Genomic DNA, 16,423 nt, shown 5'->3' with positions numbered 1-16,423 from the left:
GCCCTCAGGCTGCAACAATGGGCAAGATGGGGAAGTGACACAAATCATTAAGTTTTGTGTAGGGTAATAAAAAAAAATGTAGCATATTGACAAATACCTTTGGTGAACCATAATTTATCCAATTTACTCTTGCTACCACTTTTACATGGTGCTTCTTGAGTGGCTTTAACAGAGGTACAGGCAGGTTGCTAAGATCCACACCCCAACTCCTCAGGTGCTTTTAGCCTACATCATCTGCATTTTGGAGCCCAAGGGCCCCATCTGCACCTATGCAGGGGCAGCAATCACGAGATGAGGGAGCATGATGAGCATTGGTTGAGGGGCAATGGATGAAACACTTTGAGGGAGTTCCCACTTCCATGTCGCCTTTCGCCATCATCCTATCCTGGTATCCACATCAGTCCTATCACTCTGCTGCAGACCAGATTGGTGAAGATTAGTGGAATGTTGTTAAGGTCATGGATAAGGTATTGCCATCCTGTTTAAGGCAGCATACAAGTTGCAACTTAAAGACCTGAATTCTAACATTAACCATAAAAAGATTTCTCTCAAATGATGTTCCACATGATGCAGTGAATACCTGTACTAGATGTATGTAATATTGGTTGAATTACAATAGAAATGACTGCACCAACATTGACCACTTAACTGTGTATTACACAGCATTCAAGGTACTGGAGACTAGAATAGGAAATATCAGCACCCTCATTATAAATGGGATCGAGTCAGAGATTCACAACCTGATGCCTGTTAGTTTCCTATTGCAACGAAACATGGAGGACATCAAATCTGACAGTACGACCAAAACTAGATGAGAAGATGAAGACATTATTGTAAATGGTCCTCCTCAAGGCCTCAGCCAAAGATGCCATTCAAAATTGTCAACTTCAATATGGAGGAACTCTCTGAGAGAAGTCCGGCATTCTTTTTGACATGAAATCAGATCTCATGTGCTTGAAAGAGACAGCAGCACCTAAGAAATTGTGAAACAAAAATAAGAACAGAACAGCAGAATGAAATTTCTGACCTACAAAAGGGGTTCAGGATTTAGGCCTAGTACAATCTAAGGTGAAGCGCATGAATGTTCAAACCCTTGGGCAGTAGAACACCCAAACTCTGCTACCTTCACTGAAAGATGTCAAGCAGAACCTAAGTGTTTTACAGAGGAAAAAAGGAAATTACCTAGGGTTTCAACAACTCCTCATTTTAGGATGGAATATTTTGAAGTTTGCAACACATGTTATGATCATTACCCTAATATGGAAAAAGTCCATAAGCTCCAATTTAAAAAAATACACACTAACCTTTCCTTACCTTATTGTGTGTGAAAACAATCCTTAGGTCTGGTTTTATTATGCCATATGCCATTAGGAGGTCTTGAACTTTTTTCAGCTCTTCTTTGCATTTTTTGGCAGTGAAGTAAAATTGCTTCCTTACAGGGATATTCTTAAAGAGTTTGAGCACTGTCACAGTTGTTCCTAATAGACATGAACAACAGTAAATTGAAATTAGCAATGGACAAAAGGTGAGAGCAAGCACTGAAAAATAAAAGTACTTATCTTTGAAACAATTCTGATGACATAAATTCTGTCATGTACATCTTCTGGCACAAACCTTTCTCTTGCTGTGCTCAAACAGAAACAGTGGTGAAAGATTCCACAATAGCTGCTTCTGCCTCACTGTTCTTCTCCCGGGCCCTCGCTCACAGTGTGGGTTTAGGAGATGGAAGTGGCAAGTGGGAGCATTTTAAAAAACCATGATCGTAGCAGCAGTAGCTGCTGCTCAGCATTTCTGCACCATTAGGGCTCGCACTTCCACAACATTGGAGCTCCAGCTTTGGATCGGATCTGGATCAAGTCCAGGAGAGAGTGGCGGCGAGAGGGTGAATGAAGGAGCGGGGGTGTTTGGCGAGAGGATGGGCCAGGGAGGGAGAAGAGGCCGCAACTCAGAGGGTCAGAGAGTGGGGAGAGGCCAGAACTTGTAGAGTCGGGGGAGGGGGGTAGAGAGGCCACAACTTGGAGGGTTGGTGGGGGGGGGCAGGGGGGGGAAGGATCCGCAGCGACCAGAAGGATCAGGGACTAGGCGGTTCGGAAAGTAGGATTGGCAGTGAGCAGGAGGTACTGTAAGTAGAAAGTTACATTTTTCTTAAATTAAGTTTAAAATATACAAGTTAAAATATACAAATATACATTTACCAATGTAGGAAGTTAGCGATGTAAAATATTGTAAATTAGAGGGGTTTTTTTTCTATAAAGAAGGTCCTACAGAACCTGACTACAGTTTTAACATTGATTCCTATGGGAACCAATATTTCACTTAAAGTCGTTTCACTTAAAGTCATGATTTTCAGGAACACAACCACAACTTTAAGTTGGACTTACTGTATTTAATTTCCCCAAGTGAAGAATAGTATGATAATCATGCTTATTCTCATGGAACAAGTGTGCAGTTCAACATATTTACACAAGGTTCTGCAAAAAATTAGGAAATAAACTAAATTCTATGCCCAAGAAGCCAGGTAACCAATCAACTTTAAAAAATTATTTTAACTTTATATTTTGCAAATATTTCTTAAGAACTGCACTGGAAATTAAAAAAAATTCTATAACTAGTGGATCTCCCATGACTTTTTCCATGGATTTACAGGCAGGATTTTTCCTATGGCAAGCGGGGGTGGATGCGGAACTGATCGCTACCCACGATCAGCTGCGCACCACCATTTTATGCAGGTGGACCAATTAAGGCCCACCCAGTGTAATACACAGCTGGAAGTGCTCAGTGCTACCTGTGCGGGCGGGGTGGGGGGGGGGGGCGGGGGGCAGTCGGGGCCAGTGCTGTACGAAAGAGCGTAGCAATCTCCCTGAGGCACGGAGCTGCCTCAGGGAGATTAAATGGATTTTACAACAATGGAATAAATTATGTAAAAATTTATTTAAACATGTCCCCTCATGTGACAGTGTTACATGAGTTGGGACATGTTTGTAAATTTATGACAATTTATTGATTTAATAAAAGCTTCAGGAAACCTCATCCCACCCATGGATGGGGCAGCGATCTTAAGTGTTTTAATTCATTTCTTAATGGCCTTAATAGACCGTTGACATTTCAGCGAGTGCGCAGCCGACTCCAGTGCGTGCACACCGAACGAAATATCACAATGGCGCATGATGACATCGGGGCGCATACCCAACTTCATCGTGCGTCATTTTACGCATTGGCGTGTCGGGCCCACCCCCACACGCCGACCAGAAAATTCTGCCCTAGGGTGAAACTAATTTTCCGCAGTGCATCTGTAATCCTGTGGGAATAGGTATGATGACCTACAGCTTTTGGATTTGAAGCAGCTCCATCTAGTGGTAGATGTGTGAAACTGTAATATGACTTTTCAGAATGATGCTTAATTAAGGATTGATTGTCACACAAATTTAGAACAGTATTACAGATATAAATAGGAAAGCTGAAAATTTATGCAAGTTTTAAATTCCACAAGATTAAAACACCTCCAAATTGAGGCATATTCAGCCTCTTAGTTCCTTTATAATCTGCTTTTTGGCCTCTTGTGCACATGATTGCTGTATAATCTATTAATATCTATCACGTTTTGAGACAATATACAAATTTCAGCTTGGCTCATTGGCTATTATCCCTGGGTTAGAAAATTGCAAATTTTATGCCCCACTCTTAGAAACTTGAGTACATAATCTATACTGCAGTGCAGAACTGATGGCCAAGGTGCCACCTCTCAGATGAGGAGTTAAATGGAGTCGACTCTCTTAGGTGGATGAGAAAAATACCATGGTAATATTTGAAGAGGAGCAGGGGAGTTTTCACCTATGTTCTGTCAGTGTTTATCCCTCAACCAATATCGCCAAAACAGATTATCTAATCATTATCTTATTGCTGTTTGTGGGACCTGTCTGCATGCAATTTTCCAACATTGCAAGGGTGACTACACTTTAAAAAAAAGTACTTCACTGGCTGTAAAGTGCTTTGGGATATCCTCAGATTGTGACAGTCACACTATAACTGTAAGTTCTTTCTCTTTTTTAGAATTATTAGATAGAACATAGAATTATAACTGGATCTCTGGATTCAGATAAGCTTCATAAATCATTCTGCAACATAATGGCCTGGATTTTGTGGCAGCAATGACAGAAACTGCTAACATTCACGGTGATTACTGCAGTATAATAGTATCTGGCATTGCAAGGGTAAATGTGGGACTAGGAAACAGTACTGCCTACAGTGTGATGTAAAGAGACATATGAGCTGAGACTAGAGTCAGTTATGGACTTGGCAGAGACCTGTGTAGAAACAAGCATGGAGTTAGCTCATAGCTTGGGCTATACCCTATATATATGTACACAGTTATGTGTTATCAATAAATACTGTTCAACCAAGCAAGACTCAGAACCTCTTTGTGAGACCTACTGAACACACTGGCTGCTTTTTGAAAAACCTAGACCTCAAAGAAGCTGGAGCAGAAATTCAAAAGGTGGAAAACTAAAGGAGCAGCATTCTGACCTGACCCTGAAGTGAAGACAGGGGGAGATCATCTGAAAGAAGCTCCATTGCAGAATTGGAAAAAGAAAGGCAGAAGAAAAAACTCCACTGTGCAGCTGAGGACTCTACAAGATCTCTGGGAGGTCCATTGTAAATGCCCACAGAATCAAAGGGCCCAGCAAGGATGACCAAAAAATTCAGTTCTAAGCCAGGACTAGTTTAAAAAGCTTTAGTGCTGTAAAAGAAATGTCAGAGCAATTAATTTCTGAAAGCACCGTGGCCAACCCAGATTCAGAGTCGGCGCCATACCACATGATGGCTGACCTTGGTGTAAGAGAAAAAAAACAAAAATGAAAAAGGTTTAAAAGCCTCCGCCACAGCCAGGAATCCATTGTAAAACACCCGAAAATCCTCCAATATCGCAGGGAAGGACCAGAATAGTTGATTTGAGTAAATTGCTGCACAAAACTAAGAGGTCAGGACCACCATCACCACGAAAGCCTACCATAACGCGTCAAAAATGACCCTTTGGAAAACGGCTACTGCGGCACCATCTTTAAAATCTGCATAGCATTTAAAGCTGTACTCACCTGAACTTTAAAGCAACCATGGCCAACAAATCAACATTACCAGGCCAATTCTGACTTATCCAAGGGCCAGACCAAACTCAAAATTGGGGACTTTGGCAGAAAAGATTCTTAAGATACATGATAGCTTCAGGATTAGATAAAAAGACAGAAGCTGAACAAGTGAATTCAGTAGTACTTTATTCAGTAGGTCTGATCACCAATGATATTATTGCAAGGCAAGGAATAAATGAATCCTCAGAAATTTGAAGTTCTAAAATCCTTCAATTCATATTTTAATCTAAGAAGCTACAAAATTTTAGAGCAAAATTCAACAAACATGTCCAATAACATTGAGAACTGGTTGATTCTTGTATAAACAAATTATACAGGTTGGCTGAAAGCAATGACTATGGTGGCCTTAGGTCAGAATTGAAAAGGGACAGGACTGTTGTCAGAATAGCTGACTATGCCCTTTCAAACATACTGCAGGCCAAGGAAGATCTGACTCTAGAAAAGGCCATACAGATAGTCGGACAGTCTGAAATTCACAGACAGCATCAATTCATTTTACGTAAAAAGCCATGTAAGCAAGCCTTGGCACAGGGCAACTCCAACTGTCCAGCTAGTGAAACAACAAAGGGGCAGAGGCGCACCAGGCCAAGGAAGGCAATACCCAAACTGACCACAGGAGGATGGGTGACCATATCAACACTGTGGAGCCAAACAACCTCACAAGTGAGAGCAATGTCTGACAATCTCAGTGCAGTGTTTCAACTGCAATCGCCTGGGATGCTTCGGAAAGCTATGCAAAGCTAAAACACCTAGATAGACGGAGGATCCCAAGACATTCCAGGAGATTGAGGTACCACACCAGGAACAGACCCAGTAATACTTCTTGGATGAGGTCAAGCATCCTGGATTCTCTTTTTGAAATGCGGAGATCTCAGTGAATGATCACCTCACCAGCCTCAAATTGGACATGGGAGCCAGCATTATGGTTCTCTCAGATAAGGAATGGTGGCTGAGACATCTCTGGCCATGAACAACAAGCACACCACTCTACGTAACTGAAGGAATCTGACTTCCTGTCGTAGGCATGATCTGAGAACCACTATGGTATGATTAAAAAATCACTTTTTTTAGTCTGTTCATGATATATTCCAGTTTATACCATATGTCCCATTTATTTTGCTATTTGCAATTTAAGTAATAAATGAAAATGTCATTGCATTTCACTTGCTGGTTTGCTATTAGTGAGAATATTCAATGTGAATTACCACTTAACCTGTTAACATTACAGGGTGCCTAACAATCCCCTTGACTCAAACTGACGATGGAAGGGGGAAATTCACACCAGAGATCACTAGAACATTTGTGGGCAGGTTTCTCTGAGGTTAGCAGCGAGTACCATTGATTCACCGCTGACTGCAAACCCTGGCCACAATGTTACTTGGAGACTCAAACTAATCTGTAGCCTTACCATTGACACAGAATCACCGTAAATGTATTTATTTTAAAAATTGAGAATTCCTTTATGCATTGCATGCTAGAAATCTGATTTGTTTTGTTAATGGTACTTCAGAATGTTTCCAGCTGTTATCTTTATTTTTAAATTAATTAAATTGAATTTAGCCTTAATTCTTTCCAAAATGTGTTACAACTATTGAGGATCTACAGTTCATATCAGAACCTCTGAGTACACATGAACGCACATACAAACACAGGCATGCACACACGCACACACTACCTTGGCCCATGTGAGAAGGCTTCTGTGAAATGATGTGTCCAGCATTGTCCAAAGTATACTGAGTACTCACTTCATCAGCAGCTGTCTTAGTTGTGACGATAACCTGTGAAAAAGTGAAGCTGAATGGCATTTATATTGTAAAAACTTTATGGCAATAGTGAAGGTAAACCCCAATGACTCAATGAGTGAAAGCACTGCTTGGTGTAGACCAGTGCTATGCAGACCAGGCCCAGGTTTAATGGCCGGTTAAAAGCTTATTGTGGGAAGGTACGTTTCAATTAGACTCAGTGTTCCTGGGTTAGTAAAGAGAAATCAGCTAACAGTCCTGTCCTGATCATTATTTAGTTGAAAACTATGTCACATGAGGTAGACTAAGGCTCAACCGTTATATGCCACCACCCCACTCAGTGGGGCTGCACCGCAGCATGATCCTGTATTTCAACATCTTAGAAACAATGATTATACACTGGAAAAACTGTAGACAACATTTTGGTTAGTGCATAATGTTACTAATTATTCAGGGAAATTATGTTTTTTCATTAAATAATGTCAAATCCAAAGTAATGTGGATCTTATAAACTCAATTACTTCTTTCAGTTTTGTGTAATCTCCACCATGATTTAGATGACTAAAGTAAATGGAAGTAACGCCACCAAAATTATCAAAAATATAGTGTTCTAGCAATGTGATTAAAATGTGCATGTAACAAAAATGTTGCGCTTTATTTAATGCGATTAATATGTTTTCAATTTTGTTTTAAACAAAGTCATTTTGTGCCTTCAAATGCAATTGGCTTATCTCCTTCGTAGCCATAGTCAAATTAGGCAGGTTTGGCTGTCTGGTAATAGATTAGCTCTTATTCTGTGGTAACATACTTTGTAGCCTGTATGAAGAGTACCTAAAACGTTTATGAAAGGTCAGGAACAAAAGATTGTAGATTTAAGGAAATTGGCAAAAGAACCAGAGACGAGATGAGGAGAACTTTTTTTTTCCATTGCAAATTATGATCTGGAATAAAAATATGCAAAATGCTGGCAAAATTCAGCAGGTCTGGCAGTTCTCTGTGGAGAGAGAGACAGAGTTAACATTTTGAGTCCAATATGACTTCTTCAGAACCAGACCTGCCAGTAGAAGAACAAATTACATACCAGAAATAGAGGATAACCAAGAGGCTAATAAGAAAGAGGAACATATGGGACAAAAAACTGACAAATCCCTGGGACCTGAAGACCTACCTTGTAAAGTTCTAAAAGAGCTGGCTGCAGAGATAATGGATGCACTGGTTATGCTTTTTGAAAATTATCTGGATTCTAGAACAGTCCCAGCAGATTGGAAATTTGCAAATATAACACTGCTATTCAAGAAAGGGGGGGGAGAAAGAGAAAACAGGGCGCTACAGGCCAGTTTGACATCAGTTGTCTTAGTAATAGCACTTCCCTGACAAGTCTTAATAACGCACTTAGAAAATCATAGTTATGATCAGACAAAGTCAACATGGTTTTATGAAAGGGAAGTAGTGTTTCACAAATTTAACAGACTTTTTTGAAAATGTAACTAGTGGGGTAGATAAAGGAGAGCCAGTAGATGTAATATACTTGGATTTCCAATAGGTATTGATAAGGTGCCACACAACAGTTGATATGCAATATAAGAGTTCATGGAATTCAGGAATAGAGGATTGGTTAGCAGACAGGAAGCAGAGAGTAGGGGTAAGTGGGGCATTTTCAAGTTGGCAGATTGTAACTAGTGGAGTGCCACAGGGATCTGTGCTGGAGTCTCAGTTAGTTACTTTCCAAATTAATGACACAGGCAAGGAAAACGAGAGCACTGTATTCAATTGCTGACAATACGAAGTTAGATGTGACTGTGCGGAGGACACAAAGAGGCTGAAAAGAGATAAAGACAGGTTAAATGGGTGAGCAAAATGAAGGCAGATGGAGTGTAATGTGGGGATGTGCGGAGGAGATGATGATGTAGTGGTAATGTCACTGGACTAGTAATCTATAGGCCTAGGCTAATACTTTGGGGACAGGGGTTCAAATCCCACCATGGCAGCTGGTGGAATTTAAATTCAATTAATAAAGTCTGGAACATAGACCTAGTCTCAGTAATAGTGACCATTAGCTATTCAGTTTAAGGGCAATTAGAGATGGGCAACAAATGCTGGCCGTGCTAACAAAAAACAACTTATTTGGTACTAAGAATAGAAAAGAGGAAGTATTTTTTTAAATAAAGGAGTGAAACTTGTAAATGTTGATGTACCCAAGAACATACAAACTTACGAATTATGAGGAGTAGGTCAAAGAGACTTGTGAGTGCAAGTACAGCAAGCAAGTAGGAAGGCAAATGGCATTATCTTCAAGGAAATTGGAATTTAAGAATTAGGAATTACTGCAATTTTACAGGGTTTTGGAATGCTGTGTGCAGTTTTGATCTCCATATCTAAGTAAGGATATACTTGCCTTGGAGGCAGTACAGCGATAGTACACTAGATTGGGATGAGAGGGTTGTCTTATCACGAGAGGGTAAGTAAATTTGACCTATATTCTCTAGAGTTTAAAAGAATGGAGAGGTGATCTCATTGAAATAGATAAGATTCTGAAGGGGTTTGACAAAGTAAGAACAGTGTAGTTGTTTCCCCTTGTCAAGAAACCTAGAACTCAGGGGCACAGTCTCAGGACAAGGGACCACTCATTTAAAACAGAGGAGGAAAAATATCTTCACACTGAGGGTTGTGAATCTTTGGAATTCTCTACCCCAGAGGGTTTGTGGATACTCCATCGTTTGATCATATTCAAGGCTGAGATCGATAGGTTTGTGGTCTCTCGAGGAATCAAGGAATATGAGGAGCAGGCAGGAAAATGGAGTTGAGGAAGATGATTGTACTGAATGGCAGCTTAGACTGGAGGGTCCATATGGTCTGCTCCTGCAGCTATTTCTTATGTAATGCTCTTATGGTCAGTTATTTAAATGATTAAAAATCAGGAGCATTACTAATCAGATGCACTGTTTTACACCCTGTTTTCTGATCAAGCAAGACTCCATCAGGAGCAGAGGCTCTCAATTTTTCGGGACTATGGTGCTAAGCCTGTGACCTCTATTAGCCTTGAATCAAAATTGTTTTACTCAGAGAATTGCATCAGCGCTTCCTGACGAATGGGTAGGTGCTACAATGAGTCAAATTATATGTTATGTCATATGAGAAATTGATGTGCTTCCCCTTGGTGGCAGCTCATGAATAGCCATAGAAAAGATCCCTATCCACACTTCAGACCAGGCAATGGTGCCTCACACTACAAAAACAGTCTCTTAGATTGTTGCTAATCTACAGATACCACTCTCAAACCAGTTTGTGCATACTGCTTTGCACAGTTAGCAGTCCTGTTTACATTGCTGGCTGCCTCTCACATTAAGGTCAGTGGCAAAGAAGTACTGGGCATACCTACTGGAACACATATAGTGGTCAACTTTTTGTGTAACTAATTCTTAATGTAACTAGAGTACAAACAGTAGCATTACTTGGTTCTTGACATAAGACAGGGTCAAAAGGTTATTTTCAAGGTATGACTATGCACCAGGGTAGTTAAATTACATCTGGTGTGAACTTTCTGTAGAAGGATAAAGCACAAAAAGAGACCATTCAGCACGTCATGTAGGTGTTGGCTCTTTGAAAGAGTTACCCAAGTTTTCAATTAGTTCCACTTGCCTGGTCTTTCCTCACAGCCCTACAAAACTTCATTCATCCCATTCAGGAAAACAACTGGTTTCTTCTCAGTGTCTTTCTATAGCTGTATAACTAAAAATGCTAATTTTGTGGAATGAGGGAACTGATTTTTTTTAGCAAGTCATAGCACCACAAATTGCCACCCTGACTCAAAACGCCACAGAAGTTAATTGTTACGTTTGCTGACAATCAACACCCTGAATGTAATCTGAATGATCTGAATGCGACAGCCTTAATAATGTTTGATAAAATATCACTCTCTTACCTCAGACACAGTACAGATAGAACCCAAAGCTTCACCACGAAATCCATATGTTTCTAGGGCTTCTAAGTCCTCATGATGACTAATCTTAGATGTGTAGTGTTTGAGTCCCATGACAGGGGTGTCAACAGCTTTGATTCCATCACCATTGTCTCGTACTTCTATCCTGTCAAATCCACTGTTTTCCTGTTTCATATGCAAAGAACTATGAATAGTTCTTTTAGCTTTATTATAACTTTAAATTAAGTTAGTCAAGAATAGATGCAAAACACCCTTCATATGCAGCAAATAGTTACAAAGCACTTAATAACCAACAGATTATTAGACCAATTGCTGAGACTTTTAAAATGCAAAAGAGTGTTGCAGTGTGCATGTGCACGTACTGTGGATGTTCAGTACAATGAATAAACTAGCATCACTAAATTCTGCACCTATATCCCAGTTTGTATTTTAATATACTTGGTAGATGGAGGACTCTCAGTTAAGGTATAATTAAATGTGTGGAATAGTCTATCACGGTGACAATGAAAGTAGGGAATGAAACACATTTTATGAGGTGATGGATGTTTGGTGGAAAGGACTACTTAACGATAGAGGTGGATTGGATAAACATCTCTGACCTTTGAGACCATCCAATTGATTGGACAGTGTTGCTTCCAGTGTCTGTATAGTCCTACTTTGCTAAGGAAATTGGGATTACTCAGGAGGGGGGGAAAAATTAGTTCTAGTCTGCCGGTTGAGGAATTACGAGTTACCAAGCTCTCTTGTTGCTTCAAGCAAGTGTAAATGAGCCAAGTTATGATCTGGGTTCATTATCTTAAGTTATCAACATATTATCCAACCCTCTTCTCCTGCAGTATAGATTGTTGTGATTGTTTCAAATTTGACATTTTTTTGTTTGTTCTGATGACAACAATATGAAAAGCTTCTGCAACATGTCTCTCTTAAGCAACATTGGGATACTTGTTCCTATGGTGAATACTAGTGAAGGAAGTGGACACCCATTGATTATGAAGCCATCATATTCATAAGGGAACTAATATTTAACTAGATAATTTTATTTTTTAATGTCAAGTATCAATGTGAAGGATTGTACATATGATATTAAAGTATTGAAGTCAACTGAATAAATCATAGTTTGACAAAATAATGTACCATCAAGTTGGTAAGTAATAAAAACAGCCAAATGTAATAAGAAAATAAGTGTTCAAACATTAATTGCTAGCTGTTGAATTAGTTACCTCTGATTTTTAGAAAACTTTCTCAGTTTAATTTGGAAATAACACATGAACATTTGCTAATAAAGCTAACAATCGACATATTAAAAAACCTCGTTTTCCCTAAGATATAGGAATAGAATTCTCCATAAATATGTTGTCACAAGGTCTCAGAATTCAGGGTAATGCTTTAATTGCTAGAATCCTATTGAACAGATTGGTCCTACTAATTATAGACATTTTCAAATGACAGTAGATTTGGTTCAGCCCTCCAAGGGGCAGGTGGGTGGGTGTGTGTGCGCGCGTGGGGAGAGCGATGCTTTTTTCCAATCACTTTCATTTATAACATGCACAGAATGTGATTTTTAATGAGCTAAAATTAGTCCTGATTGAAAAAATAAAAGCAATTCCACTTACTAATTTGACTTCAATGCTTGTTGCATTAGCATCCAAGGAGTTTTCCACAAGCTCCTTCACTACATTAACAACAGAGGTTATTGTCTGAGAGCTTGAAAGAAGTCGAATGGTATCCGGTGGTAACTGTTGCATGATGGTTTTCCTCAAGCCACATAAGCCTGTAATAAGATGCATTGCTTAGAAGAAAATATGGGCTTGTTCTGATTACCAATAGGAAATGGAAAAACCCATGAAACAATTAGAATAAACAATTAGTCTGAAACTGTTTCCCACAAAGACTTGTATTATGAGCATGTTCAGACATAAGGCCTCTTCTGCAACTACAGCTATACGTAGCTCTCCATACTGCTACAGTAAAAAGACAGATGGAGAATTTAATATTCTCCTTTTTGCATTATACTGGCATAAGCTTAAAGTTCCATTCATTGCTGATATACTTTTGTTGTGATGGAACAAAAATGTTATGAACATAGAATATGCATACTGGCTACTCTGCTCAACAATGGATCCTGGTTGTAGGCTAGAAGGAACCAGAGTAAAATACAGATAATAGAGGCATGAATATACAATAATACTTAGGTGCTGAAATTATTCCTAATATATTAAAAACTGTAATCCCTTCCCAGTGATAAATAAGTGCTGAAAATGTTATTTTTTATAATTGGCAGCAGTGGACTAAAGCATTGTGTGGCAGAGAAGTTGATTTGTAACTTTTTTTCTCATATCTATGAAATATTAAAAAATATCTTTGAAATTTTTAAGATCATGGACAAAAGGAGCAGAGGTGATACCAAGAGAAATCTTCTTTCAGAGTAAGTTGTTGTGATCTAGAACGCACAGCCTTTAGGGGTGGTGCAAGAAGATTCAATAGCAACTTTCAAAAGAGAATTGGATGTATACTTGAAAAGGAAAAAAGACTTCAGGGCCAAGGAGAAAGAGAAGGAAAATGGGGTTAATTGGACAGCTCCTTCTAAGAGGCAGCACCAGCAGTGAGCCAAATGGCCTCCTTCTGTGTTGTTCGATTCTAAGTTGCTCCCAGAATACTGAAGCTAATTGTCTACTGTTTAATTGGACCTTCCGATTTCACTTCCTCCTCCGTGCAGAACTGGAGGACAGGGTGGTGTTGGGTGGGTGAAAAAAAGTACTTGCTCCCCAATAAGTAACTCATTGTATGGGATATAGCCATTTTGAACATGCATTTCACACATTCTGTATCAATAATATAGAAAAAGGATTATAACACACACCAACCAAATGATGGTGACATCTCTTCTTCCAACTGTATCATCTAGTTGGCATTGCTTATTTATTTTCATATTACTGCATTGCTTCTCTGTAAAATTATTAATAAGTTTCATCTCCACTAGCTGCTCTAGCTGAGAATTTATACTGTAATTAATTATAAATTGGAATAAACCTCCACTAAGTGGATACATGTTCTTTCCCTTTTCCGCGCCTCCATCCAAACATGTAATCCTTTACTTGCTGTTTTAAGACTAATTCTTGTTTACTTTACCTCACAATTGATATTATTACTTCACTCAATAATCAACGCAGGGAATTATTTTATAAACAGCCAATTTTTGAACTGATTATGTGTGGTCTTTTAAGATGAAGATGTGCAAATGTTGATTGTAACTCATGATAATTAGTCATTGCTGACTGACGATCTGGACTTAATGTTTCATAACTTTTCTCAAAACATGCTGAAAACATTTAGAGTAAATTTTAAAAAACTATTACACCCTCCCTCGTTCAAATCACTACATGAATAGGGGACTGCTAACCACCCAAGAAGAGTTCAATGTGGAAAAGTGTGAGGACTTTGGATCGAAGAAAATTAAATTGGAATATTTTTTAAATGAAGAGGAGCTAGAAACTGTGCATGAGCAGAGAAATTTAGAGGCCCAAGCTTCCACTAAATATTAATAAAGCACGAGTCAAAGCCATTAGTTTGTTTAATTCTCATTGGCATTGTTATTGTTTTTAATTAAATGATTCTTTATAAAATGATCCTTTTTATTTAGGGATTAGATTGATGAGGTAGAGGGATGAAAACAAATAACTATTTTAAATGGGATTTATTTTTTGGATTCTAACATATCATAGCCTATAATGCATTCTGATGGAGACAGATTAATACAGGAAGCTGCTTCTGATTATTTTTATTTGCAGCATGTTTGAAATCTCACGTTGCATTGCACAAAGTCAGGACAGCTATTTCTGTCAATATAACTCCTTTCATTAAATCAATAGCTAAAAGCAACAATTGAAGTTATGTTTACAGGAATCATCACGTTAAAGTGAAAGATATAATCAAAATGTACATTTCTATCCTAATATACAATGCTGAAGCACGGACATCATTTACTTATCTAGAGATTTTCCAGAACTAATGCCAATGACACATTAAAACTGGAACATGATTTGTCTAAGTGAAGCTTTAAGGTGAACTAATTCTTCATGAATTGCCCAGACAACAGACATCCTTGTCGAATTAATGGAAAAAGATTCACAAATAATTAAGATAGAAAGAGATATACTTTTTTAAAAAGTACGTAGAGACAACGAACAGATTTGCAGTGGAAATAAAGAAAATAAATAAAGAACAAATTAAGCACTGCCAATTTTGGCAAGAATAAAAGTCTCAGAGGCAGCTAATCATCAGACAATTCAATTTCTCAGAAGCACAATTTCTGATTAATATCCTTGGAAAGAAAAGAAACAAATTAATGGCATTTTAGTTCAGAATAACAAATTCTTTAGAACAAAGGATTAGCAGTTCTTCTGTATAACAAAGGAGGTATAGGAAATTGAGTAAGTACATTTGCCAAACAGGTACCACTGATCTAAATTCTGGAAAAATAGGATGCTGGAATTACACAGCAGCTGTGAAAGCATCCAAAAGGATTAATGAAAATACAAGCTAATGTTTCAATTAGAGATTTTCATCCAAACTGGAAATCAGAAGTTCTGATGAAGAGTCACATGGACTCGAAACGTTAATTCTGTCTTTCTCTCCACAAATGCTGTCAGACCTGCTGAGTTTTAAAGCAGTTTTTGTTTCAGATTTCCAGCATCTGCAGTATTTTATTTTTAATCACTTAATTGGTTTGTTCTCAATTATACAAGTGACTGAACCAAGAACACCAAATACAGCAAACTAAATTGTCTCACATGGATCAAGTTCTTGGGACACGAGTTAACGCATGTGCCAGTTCCCTGCAAAATGCCTGTGAAAGAACAACTCGTGACAGGGATGCTGGAAGAATGAAGAATGCCACAGACAGTTTCACTGGAAAACAAAAGTGGCAAGGAGAGCTGAAAATATTCTGGAATCACGTGTGGATGATTAGGTGTAAGAGAAGCGGGAAGGGAAAAGAATGAAACAGGAGTACGGGCAGAAGTGCAGCTGAGGCACCCTCCAGTAGAGGAGAAGTTCAGCAATGCAAATAATATTTAGAAATTATGGTGCAGAAAGTAGAGCCATCAGAGCACGTGCAATCAAGATGGTGAAACTGAAAGAAAGAGATAGTTTTTTTTTAAACAAGGCTGACAAGAAATATTATGAAAGTGGTTGTGGAAGTGTCTTATCAGGAAGGTAACTGTTAAAGCCCATGGCAAAAATGAACAGGAAAGGCATTTGTGCAGTGACTTTGAATGCTAAATTTATAGTGAGTATAGCACTTACTGTATTAAAGCCTTCTCAAAGAGTATCAGGAAAAGAGAAGACTGCAATTTGAAGGACGCATCAAGAAACTGTGAAACAGGTTCAGCTGTTTCAGCACTAAAACAGCTTTCCAGCAACAAAGTTAAGTCAATTATTTTAGTTAATTTACACAATTATAAATTGAAAGGTGATCTTGGGTTCCAAACGTTTCCACCAAAATTTGGACTTTTATTTACATCTTCTTAAAATAAAGATAAGCCTATAAAAACTATGTACAGCAGTGTTTTTAGGGATCATAGCGTGCACATATTTCA

At 38.6% G+C, this 16,423-nt stretch overlaps 1 protein-coding gene across 10 annotated transcripts in view; it reads right to left on the bottom strand.

Moving 5' to 3' along the window:
- pms1 (PMS1 homolog 1, mismatch repair system component) overlaps window positions 1-16,423 on the bottom strand; it is a 118,285-nt gene that overhangs the window by 70,020 nt on the left and 31,842 nt on the right. For all 10 annotated transcript variants that reach the window (XM_041200199.1, XM_041200205.1, XM_041200204.1 and 7 more), the window contains 4 exons: window positions 12,440-12,597; window positions 10,809-10,991; window positions 6,820-6,922; window positions 1,315-1,478 (listed from right to left, as the gene is read on the bottom strand). In XM_041200199.1, coding sequence (XP_041056133.1) covers window positions 1,315-1,478; window positions 6,820-6,922; window positions 10,809-10,991; window positions 12,440-12,571 — 582 coding nt within the window. In that variant the 5' untranslated portion in view covers window positions 12,572-12,597. The remainder of the gene's footprint in view (window positions 1-1,314; window positions 1,479-6,819; window positions 6,923-10,808; window positions 10,992-12,439; window positions 12,598-16,423) is intronic.

The sequence above is a fragment of the Carcharodon carcharias genome, chromosome 12 (genome assembly GCF_017639515.1).
Source record: "Carcharodon carcharias isolate sCarCar2 chromosome 12, sCarCar2.pri, whole genome shotgun sequence".
Classification (NCBI taxonomy): Eukaryota; Metazoa; Chordata; class Chondrichthyes; order Lamniformes; family Lamnidae; genus Carcharodon; species Carcharodon carcharias.
This window is presented reverse-complemented; position numbering and strand designations above follow the sequence as displayed.